At 41.9% G+C, this 25,899-nt stretch overlaps 1 protein-coding gene across 1 annotated transcript; it reads right to left on the bottom strand.

Annotated features, from left to right (window-relative positions):
• Window positions 1-1,309: 1,309 nt before the first annotated feature.
• Window positions 1,310-25,468, bottom strand: psmd2 (proteasome 26S subunit, non-ATPase 2). The gene is made up of 21 exons (XM_034223650.1): window positions 25,207-25,468; window positions 23,594-23,650; window positions 23,333-23,497; window positions 21,195-21,316; window positions 20,243-20,467; window positions 19,572-19,730; window positions 18,122-18,266; window positions 17,003-17,063; window positions 14,308-14,454; window positions 13,961-14,067; window positions 13,520-13,647; window positions 12,277-12,364; window positions 12,017-12,179; window positions 11,152-11,253; window positions 9,552-9,709; window positions 8,095-8,178; window positions 6,509-6,677; window positions 4,718-4,812; window positions 4,062-4,188; window positions 2,496-2,614; window positions 1,310-1,942 (listed from the first exon to the last, which is right to left on the bottom strand). Exons 1-21 carry the CDS (start codon window positions 25,327-25,329, stop codon window positions 1,760-1,762), a joined length of 2,727 nt encoding a protein of 908 aa, XP_034079541.1. The 5' UTR covers window positions 25,330-25,468; the 3' UTR covers window positions 1,310-1,759.
• Between the last annotated feature and the right edge of the window lie 431 nt (window positions 25,469-25,899).

The following is a 25,899-nucleotide window of genomic DNA, read 5'->3' as shown; positions in this document are numbered from 1 at the left end:
GTCAAAACCTACCTGGTGATAAACCTGTCTGATACTATGAACTAAATACTTTTCTTTTGTGTATTTGTATGAACAATATGTGACACCGATAGTCACTGATCAGCTCCTCCTATTGGACAAACTGCAGCTTCTTGAACGAGAGCACTTGTTGGTTTGAGTGAATGATAATTAACCAGTGACGCACTTAAAAGGTAGGCAAGGTAAGAATGGAGAAACCAGCTCGAGTGCGCGAGAATTTGAAAGTTCGCAACCGGAAAAAATCTGCCCCTTCCTTCAGACTTCCTCACAGAGCCCCTCCTCCAACACACACGAACGCACACATGACCAATGAGGGCACGAGATAAGTTTGTGCCCAGATGGAAGGCACCACCGTGCCGCTTTTCTTTTCAAGTGAGCCTTCAGCTTTGGTAAGTTCATTTATGTCATATATTTTGTTGATCTTCTGTGTTTTGCCTCTGCTGGATCGATTGATATTGTGACCTCGATGATGAGTGTCTGTGTTTTCCTTATATTTACAGTCTATGGTGTTTTAATGCTAAAGCATTACGGTTGTTGTTATTGTTAAGAATTACTTTGTGATGGTGACCTTTACTCCATACTACTATGACATCCCCACGCTGTGTACGTAAATGTATGCGCTCACAGTGTTGCTCCTGTGGTCTTCAGTATGTAATTTGACACTCCCCCTCTCTCTCTCCTCCCCCCCCCTCTCTCTCCTCCCTCTCTCTGTCCCCCCCCCCCTCTCTCTCTCTCTCCCCCCCCCCCCCTCTCTCTCTCCCCCGACCTCTTTCTGCCCCCCCAGTTTTGTACACCTAGAAACGCCACTGCACATTAATGACATTCAGGAGTGGGGTATTTACTAATGTATTTTATTTTGGGGAACAAAACGTGAACATATCTTAAAGGTGGGGTAGGTAATTTTGGAGAAACCAGCTCGAGTGCGCTAGAATTTGAAAATACACAACCGGAAAAAATCTGCCACTTCCTCACAGAGCCCCTCCTCCAACACACAGGAACGCACACATGACCAATGAGGGCACGAGATAAGTTTGTGCCCAGATGGAAGGCTGACAGGCAGGTAGGCCATCCAGTTACTTTAGCCGGCTCAGATGATTGGTCGTGCTTTTTAAAGCGCCACGGCTTCCACAGATGAGGATTTTATTATGGATTTTTTGTCAAAGCACTTCAGATATTCATTGCTATCGGGATGTTAAGAGCATTCCATGGAATATAACAAGTGTTTCTGAAGTGAATTACCTACCCCACCTTTAATGCACGATATAAAACACAGCCATCACACTTCCACGACGTGAGTCTCAAGTTTTTTATTATTTTTGATTCAAACCTTTTACAGTACTGTAACAAAAACCGAAACAAAATAAAAATAAAAACAGAAGCAAAACGGTGAATACATACTTTTAAATGCTCTAATTACAAAAGATGACTGAGGGTATAGGTAGAGGAAGGGGGGGGGGGGGGTTGATGATGACTTAGCAGTTGTTATTAATTTACTAACATATACATGAGGATGGTGGATCAGGATATTTCCCTCCTTAATCCGGCTAACCAGACCCCCACTATGTATGTTTTTTTAATGTGCTAACGGTGGGCTATAGTGATAACGAAAGGGAAAAGCCACCCTTAAATATTTTCAGCAAAACAGTAAACATGTCAACAACAACTGCTAAGAGCCATGGAGGGCTTCCCTTACAAACAGAGGAACAGGCGAGAGAGATTTGGGCTTTTTTTTACGGGGCGTCTAGGTTTCATAGTTGGGGTTCTTGCGGAGGATAACGAAGCCCTCCAGGATGGGGGTGACGGGGAGATACTCCTCTGTGGCCAGCTCCGCCCTCTCTCCATGGGCCAGAAGCACCGGGGTGGTGTGGGTCTGGAAGCCGGTGATGGCTTTGGGTTTACCCGCCTGACCCACCACATCCACAGCCTGGAGACGGGGAGAGAAGAAATATTAATTAAGATAAAGGAATCATAAAAAATCATGTTAAACGGGGAGTTGTCCAGTTGTCCAGAATTATTGAATGTTTAGTTCCTGAAATGTTTTATAACTTGTCCATCAGCGAAATATCTTATTTTGTCATTTCAAGCATCAATTAAAATGTTGAAACTGAGCTTTTAACGTTCTGTCTTTTACATTTTGGATGTCAAAATCCTTTATCTGAATGAAGTGATTCATCGTGTACATGTTTTAAAATGATGAATCAACTTTCCTCAAACCATTTGAAGCTTCTGGTGAAACGTTTAGACATACTTCAGGATGTCAGAAATCCTCCATTTTAATAAAGTGATTCCTCAGACATCAAATCAACTTTTCTTGGTCACAATTACTCAGTTAACTCAATCATAATTGTGTATATTCTATTTGTGTGCATCTATTTCTCAACAATAAAAGCCAATACATTCCCAGTAAGAGTGATTAAAGTTTGTACAGCTAAACACATTTCTTTCAGAGTGAGTATACAGATGTTCCGAGGCGTTACCTGTCCGACTCTGACGGAAACGGGCAGCGGCCGCAGCTCCTCGTCGAAGGTGACCAGCATGCGAGGCTGCATGGCTGCAACCAGGCCGTACAGAATGTAGTGAGACTTCCCCAGGATTACTGCGACACACAACAACAGAGGGGAGAATATCAACACGGAGGGAAATCAAGCTGTGGTGAGACATTATGAAACCGACACAAGAGGAAGGCGAGGGTAATCTGTCCAATGGAAGAAACAACATCATCTCTAATGGCGCATTTCCACTACAGCGCGGTTTAAGCGTGCCCGGCCCGTTTTTGGTTGCGTTTCCACTTGGCGTAGTTCCGGCTAGCGGGTACCTTTTCAGTTTTTCTGGCTCTCCAAAATCGAGGTTCTTTCCGGGCCAACAACCGGGCTGAGTATAATAAACTAGAGAGAGAATGGCTGGCAACTACAACAAGATGAACATATTTGACCGTGATTTAATTGTAATCCACGTTTCAAAATGATGCCGAAGTAACAACATACTGATACCGGTTAGTAAAAACCATGAATTAATGCTTTGACAAGTCTGCAGACAGACGGCAGGAGAAAAACCCTTTTAAAATGCGTCTTTTCTAAATGTAGCTTGGCTAAGCTAACGTTATATATGCTCCGACCGTCCACACTCACAACAACGGCCTATACAGACATAAATAAACCAGCGACTGCATTCTCCATGACACAGGCAGTCTGTGGTTTGTTCTTGTTTAACTTGTGTCTAGTTTCTGAACAGATATGAGGAGCTGTGAGCTCTGAGTGCTAAGAGCTAACGGCTGTGTTGGTTTTGTGTTTCGCATTGAAGATGACGTCACGGCTCCGCCTACACTGCGTTACTATAGTTACTGCCCCAGCTACTAAACTGTAATGGAAACGCAGCATAAAGTGAGCCTGGCCTACCAAGGCCTATCCATCCCGTACTAAGCCGTGCGAGGCCTGTGGTGGAAATTTCTCCACACCTTTTGAGTCATATCAGTATCTGTGAATATGTTTGTTTGGGGATATTAACACGGAGGGAAAACAAGCTTTGGTTGAGACATTATGAAACAAACACAATAGGAAGGAGTTGGTAATCTGTCAGATGGAAGAAATAACATAATCTCTGAGATTTTTAAAAGGTGGAGTCCCGCTGAGCTAATGCAGCGAAGCAATCAAAAAAATTCTCCACCCCTTTTGAGTCATGTGTATCCATCACCAGTATCCCCACCTTCCAAACACACATTTCTAACCCAATCCCCCCCCTGTCTTGTCTCTTTCATATTTATTTTAAACACATAAAATAGCAAATATGTTTGTTTTAGCTGCTAACACTGAAATGAAACTAAAAAAAAAAAATTATATAAAAAAAAATAATTATAATTAAACATTTTTATTTTAATTCCTATAACTATTAATGAAATGGCATTTATCATTAGGGTTATGTGTGTATTAAATGCATTTATTTGTATTAAGGAAATGTCACACAGTTGATGTCTTTTGTAATAAATAACACATCTTAGCATCGATGTCATGCAAGTGGAAAAGGCATCAGGAGGAGAAAGGACTCACTGTTCTTGACGTCGAGGAAGGAGACGAGCACGGTGAGCAGCCCGGCCACGGCGACCTGACTCATGAGCTGCCGGTCGCTGTGGTACGGACACAGAGTCAGAGTGCCTTTACCCAGGTGAGTCAGACCCTGAGGAGACAGAGCAGAGTTAACACACACTGATACAGACACATCTAATTAGAGATCACAGTGTGTGTGTGTGTTTTGTGTCTTCACCCATCTGAGCTCATACAACCACATCTACCTAAAGACAACTCTGTGTGTGTGTGTGTGTGTGTGTGAGTGTGTGTGTGTGAGTGTGTGTGTGTGTGTGTGTGTGTCTTCACCGACCTGAGCTCATACAAACACATCTACCTAAAGACAACTCTGTGTGTGTGTGTGTGTGTGTGTGTGTCTTCACCGACCTGAGCTCATACAAACACATCTACCTAAAGACAACTCTGTGTGTGTGTGTGTGTGTGTGTGTGTGTGTGTGTGTGTCTTCACCGACCTGAGCTCATACAAACACATCTACCTAAAGACAACTCTGTGTGTGTGTGTGTGTGTGTGTGTGTGTGTCTTCACCGACCTGAGCTCATACAAACACATCTACCTAAAGACAAGTCTGTGTGTGTGTGTGTGTGTGTGTGTGTGTGTGTGTGTGTGTGACTTCACCCACCTGAGCCAGTCGAACCATGAAGAGGTTGTTTGGGTCTTTGGCGTGATACTGAGCCAGCTGCCGCAGCATGGCGGCCAGACGGGCGTTATTTGTGCCTGAGGACATGGAACAAATTAAAGCTCGTTAAGGAAGTCGACACTCGAGCCACTTTAAGAACAGGCGACGTTGTGCATCTTTGAACATGACAACACGTTTTCAGTGTATTATACATTTCCGGCAAAAAAACTTCACTTGGGTCCGTTATAGAAATAATGTGTTTCTACGGGCACTCACTGCCCCCCCCCCACGTAACCACTGGCCCGGAGCAGTCGTCCAACAGATCTACTGATAATGAAGAAAATGAACACATGTGTTGCCATAGTGATTACTACAACATTTGAATCATCAGTTCTTCCTCATTTGTTCATATTTGGTTTATTAAAATTATAATATTGTGGTCATTGTTAAAAAATGTCTGCTATTATCATTATGAGTATATTATTTGTATAATGCGCTTTCTGCCTTCCTGTCATCAGGAGTTAGACATGGAATGGCTATGTAATAGATTAGAACCTTAAATTCTATACCTTTATATTTTCTACTCTTCACTCACTCGTCAGCATATAGGTCGGCATTGATTCTCATACTCCCCGTCACTCTCCTTTAACCGCAGCAAACACAGCCGTTTGCTTTTCATCCAACAACGACAACCGCCTCACGAAACGCTTTGTTGAAGCGTTAAAAAACGAAACAATTTAACGAAATTGCTTGTCAAAATACCTATACCACAGGACTAGGGATGCATACCCAAAATACCGGTTACTGGTGGCTACGGTATACCGTACCGAAATCAGATCCGGTTTCGATACTTTAAAACATTTAATTTAATTTTAAAAGGGAGCCGTAATATCCTTAAACTCGGGCCCAAACCGTCAAATTACGATGTCAATTTTGACGTGAAACTCCACAAACGAGTCACTGTGGAGTGAGCACCATATTGTTGACATCCGCCAGCCAATCAGATCGTGCGCCTTGCACCGGCTTCGGTGTAGGTATTTTTCATTGTTTGTTCAATACTAGAAAGGTAAAAGTCTGTGATGTTTTCTCTCACCAGTGAAGGCAAATGTTGATTTGAAAGATGAGATTTGTTTGTTTGTGCAATGCCGAGATCTCATGACCTTTATTCTATTATTTATTTGTTCTCTAGTGGAATCTCAGGTTTAACATTAATTAGAACGGTGCTATAACGGTCTGTTTGCATCGATGAGATGTGCTATTCACGCGGCACACCTGATGTGTTATAAAAGACATTCCATAATCGGTTTTCTTCATATTTTTGTTTGTTCAGAACTGAAAGGTCCAAGAAGTCCCACAATTGAATTTAATATTCATTTGATATGTGAACTATACCGTAAAGCGCTTCATGGGAGTAATTGTGGGATGATACATTTCCAAAGTATCACGATATGTATCGGTTGAGTATCGGTATCGTAAAAAAGTCAACGATATGCACAGGACCATATCTTTTTTTTAAAGCAATATTTTTAGTGGCCCGAGCGGGAAAGTACGTTATGATATTTCCACCTCATGATATAACAAGTTCTCAACATGCAGTGGTTTCCATTAATAGAACAATAAGACCCTATAAAACAGAAAAACACGAATTAAGCTCATGTGCAAATCATGACACTACTGTGAATATAACATAAGCCCTTATAATATAGAACTAAGTATCTGACACTTCCAAGTGTTCAGTATTGTTGCACACACATATTAAACATGTTTCTATGGGATGTGTGTGAGGAGACTCACCGCTGCCCACCATGCCCATGGCAAAGATGGAATTGTGCGACACCTCGGGGTCGGCGTCGTGGGAAAACTTGCTGAGGGTGTCCAAGATGTTCAGACGGGGGTTGGACACGGAAATGAGAGCCAGGGCGAGAGGGACCGCCCGCCTGAGGGTGGGCTCTCCGTAACGCAGCTGAGGATACAAACGGAGAAATGAGAGATGTTAGAACGATATCCCTGGTCCCCGGCTTGAGCTTCAACATCAGGATCCATGTGTCTGTGATCCTCTCCAGAATGGAAGCAGTCATCACATACAGAGCATCAACTAGTTCCTGAGCAGTGTCCACATACAGAGCATCAACTAGTTCCTGAGCAGTGTCCACATACAGAGCATCAACTAGTTCCTGAGCAGTGTCCACACACAGAGCATCAACTAGTTCCTGAGCAGTGTCCACATACAGAGCATCAACTAGTTCCTGAGCAGTGTCCACATACAGAGCATCAACTAGTTCCTGAGCAGTGTCCACATACAGAGCATCAACTAGTTCCTGAGCAGTGTCCACATACAGAGCATCAACTAGTTCCTGAGCAGTGTCCACATACAGAGCATCAACTAGTTCCTGAGCAGTGTCCACATACAGAGCATCAACTAGTTCCTGAGCAGTGTCCACATACAGAGCATCAACTAGTTCCTGAGCAGTGTCCACATACAGAGCATCAACTAGTTCCTGAGCAGTGTCCACATACAGAGCATCAACTAGTTCCTGAGCAGTGTCCACATACAGAGCATCAACTAGTTCCTGAGCAGTGTCCACATACAGAGCATCAACTAGTTCCTGAGCAGTGTCCACATACAGAGCATCAACTAGTTCCTGAGCAGTGTCCACATACAGAGCATCAACTAGTTCCTGAGCAGTGTCCACATACAGAGCATCAACTAGTTCCTGAGCAGTGTCCACATACAGAGCATCAACTAGTTCCTGAGCAGTGTCCACATACAGAGCATTTGGTGCCTTTTTTCAGAAAATCTGAAAATTCTTTCATTTATTTTTGACTTTTTCTCAAAATCTCCAAAAAAAAATTGAATTTCTCAAATTCTGACTTTTTCTCAAAAAAACTGAAAATTCTGACTTTTTCTGAATACTTAATGTTAATCACTCATCATTGGCTTGAGCTTTTTTCTCAATCTGACATCTACTCAAAATCACCTAAAAAGTCTGACTTTTTCTCAAAATCACCTAAAAAGTCTGACATTTTCTCAAAATCACCTAAAAAGTCTGACATTTTCTCAAAATCGCCTAAAAATTCAGACTTTTTCTCAAAATCACCTAAAAATTCAGACTTTTTCTCAAAATCACCTAAAAATTCAGACTTTTTCTCAAAATCACCTAAAAATTCTGACTTTTTCTCAAAATCACCTAAAAATTCTGACTTTTTCTCAATCTCCAAAAATCATCGGTATTTATTCCATGATATCAGAGTAAGATTAAGTATGAGGATGAGTAAGAACAGTAACTATTAGTGAATATTTCTGGTGCTGCAGAGAAGTCCTTTTAGGGTTCAACAAAAATATAACGAGGATACAAAACAACCAGAGCAGTTTTACTGACCAGATGTCCGAATGTTCGTAGGGCCATTTCTGATCCGATCTCCTCTCCCATAGCGATCAGAGCGATACCGAGCACCGCGACACCCTGAGAGGAAAACATACAACATCTTAAACAACCGTGAACATTCATAAACACGCCTCAAAGACGGCACTACTATTTAGAAATATATTGATGGCTACATTTAGACAACGTTTAAGTGTTAAAATGCACATTGTCATCGCTACTGCTTTTACCACTGTTATTTAATTGTGTCCGTTATACTGCAGTGAGAGTTGCCAAAGAAATGTCACTGTACTTTGTATGATGACAATAAAGATCTATTCTAAAAGCATCCATGACATTGTCTTGTCTTTATTACAACAAAATTAACACAGCTCATAATTTCATGCAATTTACAGTGAAATGAAGTGAAAACTAAAAAGGTCATCCAATTATCGCCATCCTAAGGCCAAACAAAAGTAAATAAGTGTACATAATAATAAATGCATACATAGCCACAGTTCAAATCTACTTTACAATACATAAATATCTTTTTAGCAACCTTTTGAAACGTACTTTTTCCAGCTGATCACGGCTCTGTACCGTTTCCTGTCCCATATTAGATTTGGGTAATACAAACCTTCCCTCTATTGCATGTGGTGTTTGATAGTTATGTTATAAACCTTTGTGATAATATGTCTGGTGAGTGAGTCACTGTAATATTTCTGACAACATATAAGTTGCCCTCTGCGGTAGGGATGGGTATTGTTTAAGGTTTTAACGGTACTACTACTTTTTATCGATACCGCTTATCGATTAAGATGGACTTTTATTAACCCCTCGTGGTTTCTCTGCATTTGACCCATCCTAGTGTTCGGAGCAGTGGGCTGCCATTTTGAACGGCGCCCGGGGAGCAGTGTGGGGAACGGTGCCTTGCTCAGGGACTTGAACTGGTGACCTTCCAGTTGCCAAGCCAACTCCCTATGGACTTCGCCACCACCGCCCTATCCCCCCGATCCGGTCCAGTTTCGACAGATTGCTCGTGTTCCCGCCCTTACATGCTAAACTCTTACTGCACTTTAGGCAACGAGCATTGTCCACATCGAGACTGGTAAAGTTTAACCACCTCAGAGCGAGTTCTCTCCACCGCCATCTCCTCTGTGTGTGTGTGTGTGTGTGTGTGTGTGTTGCTGCATGAAGCAGCCGTGTGTGTAAACCGCCCGTCCCCTCGCACACAGACGGGAGAGATGCATTTTGTAGTCTTATTGCGTATTAGAAACGGAGTTGGCGACACTAAGACTGCAATATAATGTTTATGTAGCAATAATACGCATGACATGTTTTAAATGTCTCCAGTACCGATAACGTCGGAGCTTTACGGCACCACGGTCTTTAACACCGGGGCTCGGCACCCATCCCTTCAGAGCGGTTAGAGGAGGATGTGGTCAACCGGTTGATAATCATTGTAATAACTTTACCTGGTGGGAGCCCATGTCAGCTGCTGTCTCCTTCTTGTCTTTGTCCTTCTTATCCTTCTTGTCCTCCTTCTCCTTCTCCTCCTTCTCCTTCTCCTTGGCTTCATAGTGCTCACTGCAGATGTGGAGCAGCTGCTGCACCTTCAGCACGTTACCAGATCCTGAGAGGAAGGATATCACAGTGAAAACAGTTTGAGTGATGAGTCTGTGAACGACCAGTAGGATGCTCAAAGATGCTATTTGACAGAGTGACGTTGCAGCAGAAAGTTGAGACGGGTTTCTCTCCAGATGACCCTGAAGTAGGGGTGGGCGATATGACGATGTATATCGCCGAGACGATATTAGGTCTCCACGATATGCCTTTTCAGAGATATCATATCTATCGTGATCGTGCACCAGGGTAGGATTTTCACGGCGGCCATGACGGTCGGTCTGGCCGTGAAGCCCCGAAAATAATTGTACGTCCTACGGCCACCATGGCCTGCGTGCCCCTGATACTGTTAACATCTCGAAGTTGCTTTAAAAGCGTCAGAACAGTGGTTTCTGAACTGTGTTATGTTGCGTTCACAACGGACGCAATGTGAATATTCTCACCCTAACCGCTGGAGTTTCACCGCGGCTGTCAGCTGTGTTTACTCCTGTCATTCAAACAGGACGCGCTGGAGAGGGGGCGGGGCTTATATCCATGTAAATACTGTGGTGGAAACCAACTACACAAAATTAACCTATTTGACGGTGATTTAATTGTAATACACGTTTCAAAATGATGCCGAAGTAACAACATACTGATAACGGTTAGTAAGAACCAAGCTGTCAGGATTCAGACAGTATTGCACTTCATTTATTGTCTTGGTTGATTTTGTTGGCTTATATTTTATTTTATCAATAAGGTATTTATATTGTTTTTCCCTTTTGAAACAGATGTTCAGTTATGCTAAAGTCTTTGATGGCACTTCAAGTCTAAAGTTTACATTTTAATTGTTTGGCACTGACTTTTCCTCATTGATGTTTTATTTAGTTATGTTTTACTCTCTTCATGTGTATTCATGTTACATCACTGCTAGTGCTGCCTAAAACAGAAAGTGAATTTTTATACTGAGTAACTGTGGCTTGAATATTTTATTTAGCAAGAGAGTGCATTTACTTGGTGAAGAAACCAGTGTTAACGTTTGTTGTGTAGAGTGTAGGCCTACCTACTTGAACACTGAGGAAGCCATATGAACATTCCTGTTGAATTGTTCATTCAGGGATTCACTGCAGAATTAAAACCAGCTTGAAATGGTATTTTGGTCTGTGACTCCTTTTTATTTGAGTGTGTTACCTTGTAGGTGCTTGTCCTGTAAAGTAACTTGAAAAATAACCATAATAACCGACATGAAAAAATATCGTGATAAATATCGTCTATCGTGATACTGCTTGAAAAATATCGTGATATTATATTTTTCAATATCGCCCTGACGTGTTTGGCTCGCTCTTCTAACATTACAACTATTTTAGATGGATATCCCAAAGTTTGCATTCTAGCTAAATCAGCAGATGTTGCAAAGGTACAGCTGCATATGGTCGGCTTTTACAGACGGGAATGAATGATTGAAAACAGTACCTGCATATGCACAGATATCCACTAGTGTGTTGGCAAAGCTGCGGAAAGGTTCGGGGACGACCTGCAGAGCTGCCAGGGTCGTCTCAATCGCCTCTCCTTTACCTAGGGAACAGAGAAAAACACAACATTAGCTTAGTCGTTAAGCTATCTAACACCGTTTTGAACAATATCTGGTTATTTATTATGTTAGTAACTATATTATTAAAGGGGACCTATCATGCAAAATGCGCTTTTGTACGTCTTGTATACATGAATAATGTGTCCCCGGTGTTCCAGGGAACTCACCAAGTGTCAGAAAACACAACCCTCTCTATTTTCCTCCGTACCCAAATCTCTTAAAAAGGGGCTGCAACGGATCTGATACAGACTGATCCAGATTTGAACACTTCTATGACGTCACAGAAGTGGCGCTACGGCTATTGGGCCAACTCCACCAATCAGGAGGAGACAGCTACGGACATTGCCGTTCGAAAGCGCTGGAGACGCTGTAGTACATATGCCAGGCCTGTAGGTGGTGCTGTTCTCACAGAATCAGCCCGTGCAAAGACAGTGTTAAATTGAGCGAAATGAGGAATGGCTAAAATGCATAATCTGTTTGGTATTTTGAAAAATAAAAAGTATAAATATGCCTTATATAGGTAAGGTCCTACACTATATTATTCAAATATAGCATGATAGGTCCACTTTAAATGGAAAAAAGGAAAAAACCTTCATATATTGGCTGAAAAGCACTTTGACATGTTTCCCTCCTTCACCTCATACGTTAGCTTAGTTGTATTTTAATGCTTTGCCACTGCAGCTCTCCAACACCGTTTTGAATGACGTATTTGTGTAGTTTGTTATTGTGAGTCCTGCCCATGCTTACCCAGGTGGTTGAGTCCCAGGCCTAAAGGCAGCCAGCGAGCGTAGGTGTCCTTCAGCTCGGTCTCGCTCTTCTCCATGATGGTCTGCACGATGGTGGAGGTCACGTCTCCGTTACAGGATCCCACTGCGATCATCCCGCACGCAATCGCTGTCACTCCAACCACCTGGAGATTAAAAACACACACACTTTAATGTTTCTAAAACTCCTAAAAAAGTGCCGTGGATTGAGAAATCTCCTTAGAATAAATCACTCATCCGTACCTCCATGCTGGATTTGGAGTCTCCCATGACGGGGAGGAGCAGAGACAGAACGTCCTCTCTGTTGGAGCCGGCGTACGCCAGGCCCAGTCTGAACACAAGAGGATAAGAATCAAGACGCTGCGCAAAAGAGGGGTGCAGGAATGAGTCAGCATTTTAGCATTACTGGGTTCCAGGTCTACGGTTAGATGTCAGAGATAAAGGTCTGTGGAACACAAGCTAAAAATATTTATACTTTTTGTTTTCCGACATAAAATATGCCCAGTAATACACCCCACTGTTGAATTAAAATACAGCAGATGCTAACAAGTGGCTAAGTAAGACTATTAAATGTCATGACAGTGAACATTAGCCGCCTTTAGCTTAGCGGTGGTAACGTGAAGTCATGTGACCGTGCTGTAGTTCCTTTATAGCCCAACATTAGCCACCTTTAGCTTAGCGGTGGTGACGTGAAGTCATGTGACCGTGCTGTAGTTCCTTTATAGCCCAACATTAGCCACCTTTAGCTTAGCGGTGGTGACGTGAAGTCATGTGACCGTGCTGTAGTTCCTTTATAGCCCAACATTAGCCACCTTTAGCTTAGCGGTGGTGACGTGAAGTCATGTGACCGTGCTGTAGTTCCTTTAAAGCCCAACATTAGCCTCCTTTAGCTTAGCGGTGGTGACGTAAAGTCATGTGACCGTGCTGTAGTTCCTTTATAGCCCAACATTAGCCACCTTTAGCTTAGCGGTGGTGACGTGAAGTCATGTGACCGTGCTGTAGTTCCTTTATAGCCCAACATTAGCCGCCTTTAGCTTAGCGGTGGTGACGTGAAGTCATGTGACCGTGCTGTAGTTCCTTTATAGCCCAACATTAGCCGCCTTTAGCTTAGCGGTGGTGACGTGAAGTCATGTGACCGTGCTGTAGTTCCTTTATAGCCCAACATTAGCCTCCTTTAGCTTAGCGGTGGTGATGTGAAGTCATGTGACCATGCTGTAGTTCCTTTATAGCCCAACATTAGCCTCCTTTAGCTTAGCGGTGGTGACGTGAAGTCATGTGACCGTGCTGTAGTTCCTTTATAGCCCAACATTAGCCTCCTTTAGCTTAGCGGTGGTGACGTGAAGTCATGTGACCGTGCTGTAGTTCCTTTATAGCCATGAGTAGAGAACACCTAACAAGCCATATACTGCATTATATTCTAGACCCTGTATAAAACGTCTTTGCCTAATTAAGTACATGTCCCGGTACATGTGCTGTTTCTCCTCACCCAAAGATGGCTCCTATCCTCATGGTGTTGCTGTTGTGCAGGACGTAGTCTGACAGCAGGGCGAGGGCCGGGTCACATTCGTTCCTCACGCCGGAGTTTACGATGCCACAGGCGAGCAGGGCACCAGACTGCAAGAGAGGAAGAGAGGTGGAAGGAAAACAAGACAGACGTTTAATGCTGGATTTCTCATTGTTTTTCACTCTGCTACCTTCAAAATGTTTATAATAAGCTTAATTTGAGAACCTATCAACGTCACTGCCTTTCTTGCACTGATGGCATGTAGATAACATCTCATCAGGAAACTGCCAAGATGTTAAAGAAGCCATGCAAATATCTAAGGATCTTACATGGGACATTTTTAATAGCTCAGTTTTAGGATATTACAGCACTAGTATCCGAAATAAATATGAACATATATGAAATGACAGAATGTTGTTGTACCTTGATGTAGTCCTCAGAGGAGTAGAGATATTTGTCGATCTGGGTCAGACCTCCGTCCACGTCCCACAGCAGGATCATACCCAGAGAGGCTGCAGCGCTCAGCATGCCTGCAGACATTTAACACACCTTTAGTCTCTGAACCAAACGGGGGGGGGGGGGCCAAACTTTTTTATTACATTATACAGTGTAATATATTTGAACATATATATTTAATTAGTACAATATAAGACAAGCAGAAGTGTATTATACTCAAGTCATTATACTTTTTGACTGCCGATTCAAAATGGTCACCCCTGATCTAATAAAATGCATTTGAATTACACATCTCTCTCATTTGTGTATCTTACCGTGGTCCTTGTTCTTGTACAGCCATTTGTTTCCGTCGTCTGTGAGCAGCTTGTCCTGTCCGAAGGCGGCGTTGACGAATCCGTTCACGAAGGACGAGGCCAGGTTCATCCGAGCCGAGTCCACCTGAGAGCCGCTGCCTCCAAACCCTGAGAGGAAGACAGAGGTCACACAGACCGTCAATCAATGAACAACAAAACATCAATCAATGAACAAAACAACCCACCAGACTCAGGGACAGTTTCATCCCAGAGGCCATAAGACGGCTAAACACTTGAGCTCTGTAAAGTGCTTCGATAAACATTCCTGTTGTCATCTTGCAATATAGTTATTTAAATAAATAGCTATCCACGCAAAAAAACGTATTTAATTTAGTCTTAATTTAAAAAATATATATTCTGTTCTTGTACATATTATAATCAGTGTTGGATAACAGGGTTACAGTAATGTAACGCATTACTAATGACATTTGGGTAATATTCAGTGCTCTCTAAACATGCCGATCGCATGACGTAAAATACATGACACTTTTCTCTGTGTGCGGCAAAACAAGCTCGCCAAAATGGCTTCGCCGGTCTGGCAGTATTTTAAGGTGTCCGAAAAAGACAGTAAAATAGCGGAATGCAACGTGAAGCAGAAATCCTGCAGCTCCGCCCGCCGGACCGGTGAGCGGAGCGAAACACACAAGAGTTAGACTTAACACACTTAGCTATTTGATCTACCTCTGGAACAAGCTAAATATGTTTATTCTTCACTGTCGGGTCACTCATTACTGGATCAGTGAGCTGCGTGAGATACTGACCGGCTGTCAGGAGAGAGAGGAAAAGAGAGCTCATCTCTCCCGTGTTATTCTCCAAAGTGAATGTAAACTTGAATAATGTACATCATTTGAATGTAATAATTTGTGGAAGCTCCAGTGAATGAGCATTAACTGAGTTTTAAACATCACTTTAAATGGAAGATTTAAAGTGACGTTTAAATCTTCCATTTAGGCCCCGCCCACTCGATCGGATCGGCCGATAACGATTCCAGCGATCGGCCCCAAAATTGGTGATCGGAGCATCCCTACTGCACTTATTACACGGCCAGATACTAAAACAAACTAACCACTCCCAATATTAATTGAAATTATTTGATTGACTTAAAATGATCGTATTTCTTCCGCTAAGAAAAAAACGGCTGGAACTGCGACAACAACAACTTTACGGCAGCAGTCAGCAGTCAGCACTGTCCAACTCTGTTCACAGTTTTTGATCCACTAACAAGTCCCTAAACTCTGCAGAGCCCATACCGTGTTCCTGTTAGTGTTTACTTCCTCTCTGCCTTCTCCTGCTCATGTATCTGACGTCCAGCGCTCCGTCTTTTCCTTTCTCTTTCTTGATCCTCCTTAGCAACGGCATGACAGCGGTCTGTAGCCTACTACTGTATTAACAACGTGTCACGTGTTCTGAATTGACCAATCAGAATCGAGTATTCAACTAAGCCTTGTAATAAAAGTTGTTAGTAGCCTTAAGGGTCTACACAGTTGCTGCACTAAACTACATTTAAGCATTTAAAATACCTAGCCATTATTTTGCGGTTATTTTGGTGAAAGTAATATAAAAGTAGTAAAACTCAGACAGTAATATTGTAATGTAACGCATTACTTAAAAGACAGTAAAAACTAATATGTGCTGCATTACATTTTGGAAGTAACTTGCCCAACACTGATCATATTCTATTGACATGTAAATAGACGTTTTGCACTACTTGTTATTTTATTATACATGTTGCATTGTTGGAGGAGCTCAGGTCAGAATCTTTTCATTGCCATTTCTACACGGTAGCTTTAGACAATAAAACCTTTGAATTTGAACAAAATAAAAACAGGTATACATTAGGGCTGAACGATATATCGTGTCATGGCGATAACCGCGATATTCACATCGCAGGGACGTACGATTTTATTATTATTTTATCAATTTTCATTTCTTTTTTTCATATTAAGTCGGTGAATTAACTCAAACACGTCATGTTACAATTATTTTGCTGCTCGCTACAAAAGGAAAACTTGCGCGGCTCTCATGTCAGGGGTACTTGAGTGAGTGACATGCCGGCTCTGCATGCACAGCAAACCACCAATCATTCTTGATCAGATCACAGCAGGCCCCGCCCCGCTAGTTTGCAGACCATCAAAACACCGGTAAAAAATGAGCGAGGCACGGGAGGACAATACTGGAGAGAATGAAGATTTACTTCCAAAAAGAAAAGCAACATCTGCCATCTGGAACTATTTTGGATACAAAAAGCTTCTTCTCTTCTTCACAGATGAACCCCCTTATTTGAGGGTAAGCAACATGCATTATCATGACTTCAGGTATGATGAGTCAACCAGTTAAGATCCAGACGTCCGCGACTCAAATCCTTCATCCGGTTAAATATAGTTAAAAAAAACACAATATATATCGCAGGGGAAAAAATATCACTGTCAGTTTGTCAATATCGTGCAGCCCTAGTATACATCATAAAACACCATATGATTTGTAGTAGTATGTAGAGGCAGACTTCTAAAACGTTATACCTTGCCCTAGAAATAACAAATGCGTGTTAAAAGCTGATCATACACTGAAACTAACAAACACACTATGACAAACTGACCTAAGCTACATCTAACATGCTAAGCTATCTCATTAACACTCGCTGCAGAGGGGGACTCACTGTTGTTCTCCAGGTGTGTTTTGTAGATGTCATCGGGGACTTTTGGTTCCATGATGTCCAACTGCGGAGGGAGAGAAGAGTGTTTAATAGAAAGGTGAAATGTGCCGAGTCGTGACAGTGCCGTAATCCTAGATCTCCTTCCATCAATCCTTATTTATCATGATTCAGATTAACCAAATCAGTGCAGATTAAACTAAATAGACGTTTAAAAATTCAAATAACTTGTGCAGCGTACAATGATTAAGAATTTAAACGTCAACGTTAGGAAGGAAGCTAGAAAGTATTTGGTAAAGTTCTTTTTTAACAGTCTAATAATATTCTAGTAACATCTCAGCTATTTTTCTTTCCTTCCTAACTATCTACCTACCTACCTACTTTCCTTCCTAACTATCTATCTACCTTCCTACTTTCTTTCCTTCCTTCCTACCTACCTACTTTCTTTCCTTCCTTCCTACCTACTTTCCTTCCTTCCTAACTATCTACCTACCTACCTACTTTCCTTCCTAACTATCTATCTACCTTCCTACTTTCTTTCCTTCCTTCCTACCTACCTACTTTCTTTCCTTCCTTCCTACCTACTTTCCTTCCTTCCTGACTATCTACCTACCTACCTACTTTCCTTCCTAACTATCTATCTACCTTCCTACTTTCTTTCCTTCCTTCCTACCTACCTACCTACTTTCTTTCCTTCCTTCCTACCTACTTTCCTTCCTTCCTGACTATCTACCTACCTTCCTATAAATTACCTTAATATGGCATTTGAAAAGTGTAAAGATGTAACATTTTCTCGGTGTTGTAATTAATTTTCATATCTAGCCGATTCCCCACATGCATCATTCCCGTTGACTTGAATTCATAACGAATCTTAAAGTTGTGGGTCTTCTATGGACAATCTTGCACTAATGTACATTCCCAAAGACATTGAAGTGACTGTTATTTTTGTATATATTGATTGTTGTGTTTCTATCTTAATGTGGGCATATGTATACATGTGTCTGTTGATTGTGTATTTACATATATTTGTAAACTTTTTCAATTTGGATTTCGATCTCTCCGTCTGTACACACAAACTGAAAGATTGATAATAAAGTTGACTTTGACTTCCTCTCTCTCTCTTACCTCTCGGGCCAGAGCCAGGAAGTTGCTGTTGAGCTGCACGTTGGACATGATCTCCGTCAGGTCCTCGTAGTCCTCCACGTCCTCGTTGAGCTCCAGGAACATGCCGTGGCGACCGAGCATGAAGGCCATCTGCTTCTGGATTACTCTGCAATCAGAACATAGGCTTTAGTTTGACCAACTTTGACCCAGTAGGACTTGCATTACACCCAAATAAATACAGAATAGGATCAAAACTAAAAGCACTATCGGGAAGTGGTATTGATTTCTCCCCTTTGAAGGATAGCTTCACATTATTTAAAGCAGGGGTGGGGAACCTTTTTCCTCTCAAGGCCCATTTCAATTTTTTCTAAATCCTCCGAGGGCCGTACAAATTATTGACCTCTGCTTAAAAATACTAAAATTCATTCATTTGGCCTTTCTTTCAAACCTCTTAATAATCCAGATATCTCACCATGACTCGCGCATGCATGCACGGTTGTGGTATGACCACCACAACAGAAAGATATGGACACGAGATGTGTGCAAATGTATTTAGTTTCCTATCCATGTGGACATGATTTAAGTGGGGGGGACCTAACCTCCTCTAGGGGGGTCATGCTCTAGATTTGTTTTTTTAAATGTTGAAGTTAAAAGCATCAATCTGGTGCACTTTGAAAGCAACATTAGGAGCTCTATGGAAACATCTCAACACCCAGATGAAACAGAACTGGAAGCAGATTTACTTTTTGAATATTTTACAAATCACTCTCCTTTCAAACTGTGTTCTTCTTTATTAATAACAACTTTTTTACTGTCATATAGTATTTTATACCCGTTTACTTTATTCTCTTATTTTTGTATAACTATAATGATCATATAAAGATGTGCCTTTACCTCACTGGTTGTAGAAAAAGCTTCTTATATCCGTTAGCATAGCTAGCTAACCAGATGCTAATAACAACACAGTTATTGACTGTATGATCAGTATGACAGATGAACAGATGCCACTGGGCTTTCAACTAAAGACACAGCCACGCAGAAACTGCGGCATGTGTACGGCTCCTTGTGGGTACAGCAATTGTCAGAACTGCATCCCTGTCAGACGAGACATATACCACGTAATGACACGTTAGGCTCGTGTTGTGTTCAAGGACCCTGACCGTGGCCAGGAAAAACAGGCACTCGCTTGTTTAATTATTTTGCGGTCTAGATTTCTTACATTTTTAATTTTTTGCGAGTGTTTATAAATGACCTCGAGGGCCGTACCAAATGGTCTCACGACCCGGAGGTCGGAGGTTCCCCACCCCTGGTTTAAATGCTCTTAACTGAACATGGCAACTGTTTTTACTTGTTGTTATGTAACCATTCCCTTCGTTTCTAGCCATCAAGTGATTATTGAAATGTTTCTAAAATGCCTCAAGAGGTGGGATACAGCAACTGCAGTCGTTGTCTTTTTCCCCTGAACTCTTACATGTCTTTGCAGGAGGTGAAGATGTTCTCCACCAGCTCCACGTCGTTGAGGATCAGGGCGAGGCGCAGGGCTTCTGGGTGACGGTTGAACTTCCTGAAGATGTTCAGAGAAGATCTCAGCAGCGCAGAGTTCTCCGGCTCGGGAACGTAACTCACACAGCTGGAGGAGGAGGAGGAGGAGGAGGAGGAGGAGGAGGAGGAGGAGGAGGAGGAGGAGGAGGAGGAGGAGGAGGAGGAGGAGGAGGAGGAGGAGGAGGGAGAGAGAAGTCAACATGTCTGTAGTGGCTTAAAACGTTTCTAGAGCCACTTCCAACATACAGGGGTGTGATTTCAACGCACAACTAATCCAGACCGATAATCCATTTTGTCAAGATGAATCCATTTATTTTCCATTGCAGTATACATCTCTCCTTCTCAGTGTGTCTGCTGTGTGGTTGAACTGGTTTAAACTGGTCCAACACCAACCCCTTCCCCATAAACAGACATAATATAGCAACTGGGAGACCAAGGGGTGTCAACAAATATATTCGGGGGCGTAAACAACGAAGGTGAGTAGATAAATATTCAACAAATAATATCTGTAGGCCATGTATACTAATAAAACAAGACATGTTAAACAATAATAAACTCAGTTAAAGTTAAAAAGTAAAACAAGGTGTTTTCCCAACATACCTGGTGAGGTACAGGCACACTTTGCCGTAAGCGTTCTCATCGATGTAGTCCTCCAGCATCTCCAGCCTCTCGATCTCCATCAGCAGGTCGCAGGCCTCGTGCTCTGCATTGTGGGCCATGTTGTAGGGAACGATCTCCTTCACCAGCTTCAGCAGCGTCTCCTGCTGCGTTTTGTCGTTCTCCTCCACCTCCTGCCACTCCTTAGCCACCTCTCCGGACAAGTGTCTGGGGGACAGCAGACAGAGGGGAAAGGTTTTGTCGTCAACTATGGTCTCCACATACATTAAGATGTTATGTTTTTAAGACGAGTAAACATCCAATGACCTGCCCAGCTTCTGCATAAATGCTTTCTTCCCAATATCAGCCACACAAAATGCATACATTCTGTGTTCATAGAGGGCTGGGCAATTCACTGAATTACATTTTCAGTTAGAGTTTAGGCTTCTAACAATTGGATATATCTATAGGAATCATTAGTAGTCCTACCTACCTACCTACCTTCCTACTTTCCTTCCTTCCTAGAATCAATAGTAGGTTGTGGATTACAGTATATATATATATATATATATATATATAGCTGTGCAATTATAAATATATATATATATATATATAGCTGTGCAATTATAAATATATATATATTTATAATTGCACAGCTATACTTAGTGGACAACATGTATTTGTCTCCAAACAATACACTTAGGTCTTTATGAAAAACTGAAAATGCAACTGTTTTGAAGCTTGAAAGGTATCCACTGTTTGTATGATTTGTACAATTTAAACACTTTCACTTAAGATAATAATACAATAATTTGAAAGCTATCAACAGAACCAATATGTATTTGTATGGGTAGCGTCTCCTACTGATTTCGTCAGTGAATCCATTCAACACAACAAATACAATCCAGCTTCTCCAGTAGCCAATCTTAGCTGGAGATGAGGAGTCGTGTCTTACCGGACGTATTCATGTCCCCACGAGGCCAGCTCCTCCTGGGATCCCAGCAGGCGATACTTCAGACACTCCCTCTCCCCGCTCATGGTCATCGCCAGCACCGACACCACGTCTCCACAGAAACGCTGCAAACACAAACAGTTTAAACTTAAAGGTCCCCTATTATACTGTTGTTCATCAATATCTCACAGGTCTCAGATATATACAGAGCCTGTCTCTGATTGGCTGAAACACCAAACAGATCTTTGCAGCATTACCCATAATCCCCTCTGTTTCAGCCCTGTTTCCAAAGTGTTGATTCTCTGTCTGTTACTTTAGATGAAAATAAGGAGCCCCTCCCCACGCCCCTCTGAGAGATGTTTGGTTACAAAGAACTCAATGGTGCTCTAGGAGGAGATTCAGGTGAGAAGGTGGGGGGGGGGGGGGGGTTACCTGAAGAGGGGACACATGTTGATGTAGAAGAGACATGAAGAAGAGGGGACACATGTTGATGTAGAAGAGACATGAAGAAGAGGGGACACATGTTGATGTAGAAGAGACATGAAGAAGAGGGGACACATGTTGATGTAGAAGAGACATGGAGAAGAGGGGACACATGTTGATGTAGAAGAGACATGAAGAAGAGGGGACACATGTTGATGTAGAAGAGACATGGAGAAGAGGGGACACATGTTGATGTAGAAGAGACATGAAGAAGAGGGGACACATGTTGATGTAGAAGAGACATGAAGAAGAGGGGACACATGTTGATGTAGAAGAGACGTGAAGAAGAGGGGACACATGTTGATGTAGAAGAGACATGAAGAAGAGGGGACACATGTTGATGTAGAAGAGACATGAAGAAGAGGGGACACATGTTGATGTAGAAGAGACGTGAAGAAGAGGGGACACATGTTGATGTAGAAGAGACATGAAGAAGAGGGGACACATGTTGATGTAGAAGAGACATGAAGAAGAGGGGACACATGTTGATGTAGAAGAGACATGAAGAAGAGGATTTTGTATAATAGGTGACCTTGAACATGAGAATCAGAATTGTATTGCCAGGTAAGTTTACACATACAGGTAACTTGCTTTGGTGTTTGGTGGTGCCAACAAAAACAACATAAGGACATAAGTTTTAAGAGAAGGTCCAAAATATAACTATTATAAAAAGAAATGTGTTTTAGCATATCTACACACCGACGCCACATTCACTTTGGTGCATTCTGATTGGCGTAAAAACGAACATCATTACCACCGACGTCAATGTCGGACACCGTAATCTTCTCTGGTCCCCTCCCCAATCTGATCAATGATGACATGTATAGCCGCATGTCATGATTTCAGCGCTGGTTGTCTTGGTGGTGCCCAGCAAACAATGTGGGCTTCGTAAATAATTGGACAGCCTTCTGGGGAAAACCTGGTCTGATTAAGAGAGACGGCATTCATCCTACTTTGGAAGGTGCCGATCTCATTTCGGCAAACATCTCAGGGCTCTGTGGACTTAATCCATGACAAACTGGAGTTGAGAGCAGGAGGCGGAGTCGCAGTCTTACACGCTTCTCTGCGCTCTCTCCAGGGCAGTCATCCATAGTATCTAAAGCTTATACATAATATTTGCATTGACCTTTATATTATAAAACTATAAATTCAATTTCGGAACTGGTTTCGAAACCACATTGCGCTAACAATTATAATGCCAATATAGCTGATCAATGTAATGGTCACTACCTGTCTGACAGGTACATTTTATATAGATACTGTGTAGATACTATGTTTAACTATATTTTGATAAGACTTACATTTTTGCAATTTAATAATTGTTTGAAACCTCTGTTTTAATTAAATGTCCAATCTTTTGCCTATATAAAAACTCACCTCATTCTCTCCGTCTGGATTTCGCCAAGTATTAAATAACTAATGTAGCTGGTCATTTATAAAAGTGATATGAATACCTGTCTGACTGGAGAATTTTAGAGCTACCGTTAGCTATGTGTTACTATTTTGGTTGTATGTCTAAAAGGGTTTGAATTTCAACGTTTGTAAATTGTTTGAAACTAGTTTCTCTATGTGCAATATGTTTCCTATGGTGATTAACCTCAAAAGTTGTCAAGAAATGCATGAATTTCACAATTTTCCGGCACCACTTAGAGCCTCACCTTGTTCTCTCCGGCAGCCATGCCCTCATAGATCTCTTTCAGCTTGCCGTAGTGCGGGCGCAGGAATTTGAGGGGTTTGGGTACGGAGGTCATGGAGGTGGTGGAGGAGCGGATCAGTCTGCGCAGCTCCTCCAGAGCAGGGTGGTGCAGCTCTGTGTTCTTCTCCTGCAATCATACATACAGTTAATCGTTTGAACTGTTAGCGCTTTTACACCCTGACACACAAGGGTCGTTGTATCAGAAAGAAATAACAATACTTACAGCCAATCTCTCCACCATCATCTCTAGGTCCTCCTGTAACTGCTTGTCTTCCTCCGACTAAGAAGAAGTGAAGGAATAAAATGTGTTATTAATCCAAATTATTAAAACATTGACTTAGTGATATGAGAGTGATGCTCTTAGATGCTAGTTGATCATGTGGTGATGACAGTGGTAAATTGGGTTTACGTGGCACTACTTTTCTATATTGTTCCAGCATTTTGACAGCTGGTGTTGGTCCTTTCTGAACTGGATTGTAAACTATTTGGCATTCAAGTCAGTATGATAACCACCAGCAACCACTTAGCTGATACTCAAAGATGACGATCATGCATTTATCTAAGAGCTACCTAGCTTTAGAAGCTAATCAGGTAGAAATTCTATAGTACATTTCTAATGTTTCAGATACATTTAACAGCGAATGGTTGAAGTTAAAGTAACCTATTTATTACAAATTACAGAAGTGGGATATTTACTCTGTATTTATCTTGTACTTGAGTAAAAGTAGAAGTACTCAGGTCTTGTACTTCAGTAAACGTAGAAGTACTCAGATCTTGTACTTGAGTAAACGTAGAAGTACTCAGATCTTGTACTTGAGTAAAAGTAAAAGTACTCAGATCTTGTACTTGAGTAAAAGTAAAAGTACTCAGATCTTGTAATTGAGTAAAAGTAGAAGTACTCAGGTCTTGTACTTGAGTAAAAGTAGAAGTACTCAGATCTTGTACTTGAGTAAAAGTAAAAGTACTCAGATCTTGTAATTGAGTAGAAGTACTCAGGTCTTGTACTTGAGTAAACGTAGAAGTACTCAGATCTTGTACTTGAGTAAAAGTAAAAGTCCTCAAAATGTTCCTCAAGTGAAAGTAGAAAAGTATTATCATCAAAATATAGTGAAAGTAGCGACAGTAAAAGTAGTCATTGTGCAGATTGGTCCATTTCAGAATAATATATGATATGTTTAATAATGATTGATGCATTCATGAGTTTATCAAAGTTTTAATGACTTTGTAAACTGCAGAGTAGCTTGTTAATGTTGCTCAAGTAACTAAAGTCTTATTTAGGGGTTGAATGTGATTTAAAATCGAAATATACATTACATAAATGTAGTGGAGTAAAAGTGCACCATTTACCTCAGAGTCGTAAAGGAGTAGACGAAACCAATGAACTAAGATTGAACTAAAATCTACTAAGTGACTTTACACCTCTGGTTGTGAGAGTTTATTTGTGTTAGCTGCTGTGTCATACAGAGCGCTACCCAATGTTAAACACGGCTAAATTGCATTATGCTAGCACATCAGGCAACAATGCTAACGTTGATGACAGTACAGACAGCAGCGATAACAACTAGCAAGCTAACGTTAGCTAACCGGCTAGGCTAAAGCTAAGCTAACTGCTCGAGTTCGTCTTTACAACTTTTACGGAACGGGATTGTATAACGGTTCAAAGTTAAGGACGGTTTAATTGACATATTGTATTACATTTATAAACAGTATGTCATTGATTTATTTAGAAATGGAAATGGCCAAGGCCTTCTCAACCATGTTGTCAGAGCAGACAGTGACTAAGGCAAAATAACGTCTGTTAGCTCACGTTTTTTTATAAAAACACCACAGACTTACCAGTTCTTGCTCCTCTTTCTTGCCCTTATCCTTTCCGGAGGACTTCAGCCCCTTCTCCTTCTCCTTGTCCTTCTCATCGGTCTTTTCGGACGGCTTATTCTCTTTGTTTTTTGCTTCCTCCATAGTTGCGGATCTATGAAAAACTGTCGGCTAAAAGGAACTGAGGAGAGCTTGTTCTTCTGTGGTGTTAACGTGTTGTGATTTGAAGTCTACCGCCCCCTGCTGGTGGTGAGTGGAAGTGGTGGCATGCGGGTACTTCAAGTCCTGCAAAAGAAGGGGAACTTCGATTGGCACATTTCTACTATTTAGTTTAGTCTTAGGCACGGGAAAAAGGCATAGACTGTATATAAAGGTTCAGACCCTCACAGATCCTCTGTCAGAAAGCAGCACGGCCAAAACACTTTGCCTCGGATCACTTGCTGTCTCCTCTGGGTTCTGGTTCTGGTTCGGGGGTGTAGAACTGGAACGGGACACAAACAGGGACCCCGGTCAGAGCGGTGCTTAGAGGCACCGTTAGAGGGGGCTACCGTGGAGAAAGGGTGAGGAAACTCTGGAGGGGGGGAGGCAGAGGCGTCCACATGTGGAAGGACGTTCCAGGGGCGGTTCTAGGGGGGGCCAGTGCCACCCTAACACTGGCCAAAATTATGATTTATTACCAGTGTTGGGCAAGTTACTTTTAAAAAGTAACTAGTA

The sequence above is a fragment of the Gymnodraco acuticeps genome, unplaced genomic scaffold, assembly GCF_902827175.1.
Source record: "Gymnodraco acuticeps unplaced genomic scaffold, fGymAcu1.1, whole genome shotgun sequence".
In the NCBI taxonomy this organism is placed as follows: Eukaryota; Metazoa; Chordata; class Actinopteri; order Perciformes; family Bathydraconidae; genus Gymnodraco; species Gymnodraco acuticeps.
This window is presented reverse-complemented; position numbering and strand designations above follow the sequence as displayed.

Coding starts and splice junctions, on each gene's coding strand:
- psmd2 (XM_034223650.1), bottom strand. CDS start 25,329: ATGGAGGAAGCAAAAAACAAAGAGAATAAGCCGTCCGAAAAGACCGAT. Junction 23,498..23,593: donor TGATGGTGGAGAGATTGGCT/GTAAGTATTGTT, acceptor GTATGATTGCAG/GAGAAGAACACAGAGCTGCA. Junction 13,648..13,960: donor CCTCTGAGGACTACATCAAG/GTACAACAACAT, acceptor CCTCTCTTGCAG/TCTGGTGCCCTGCTCGCCTG.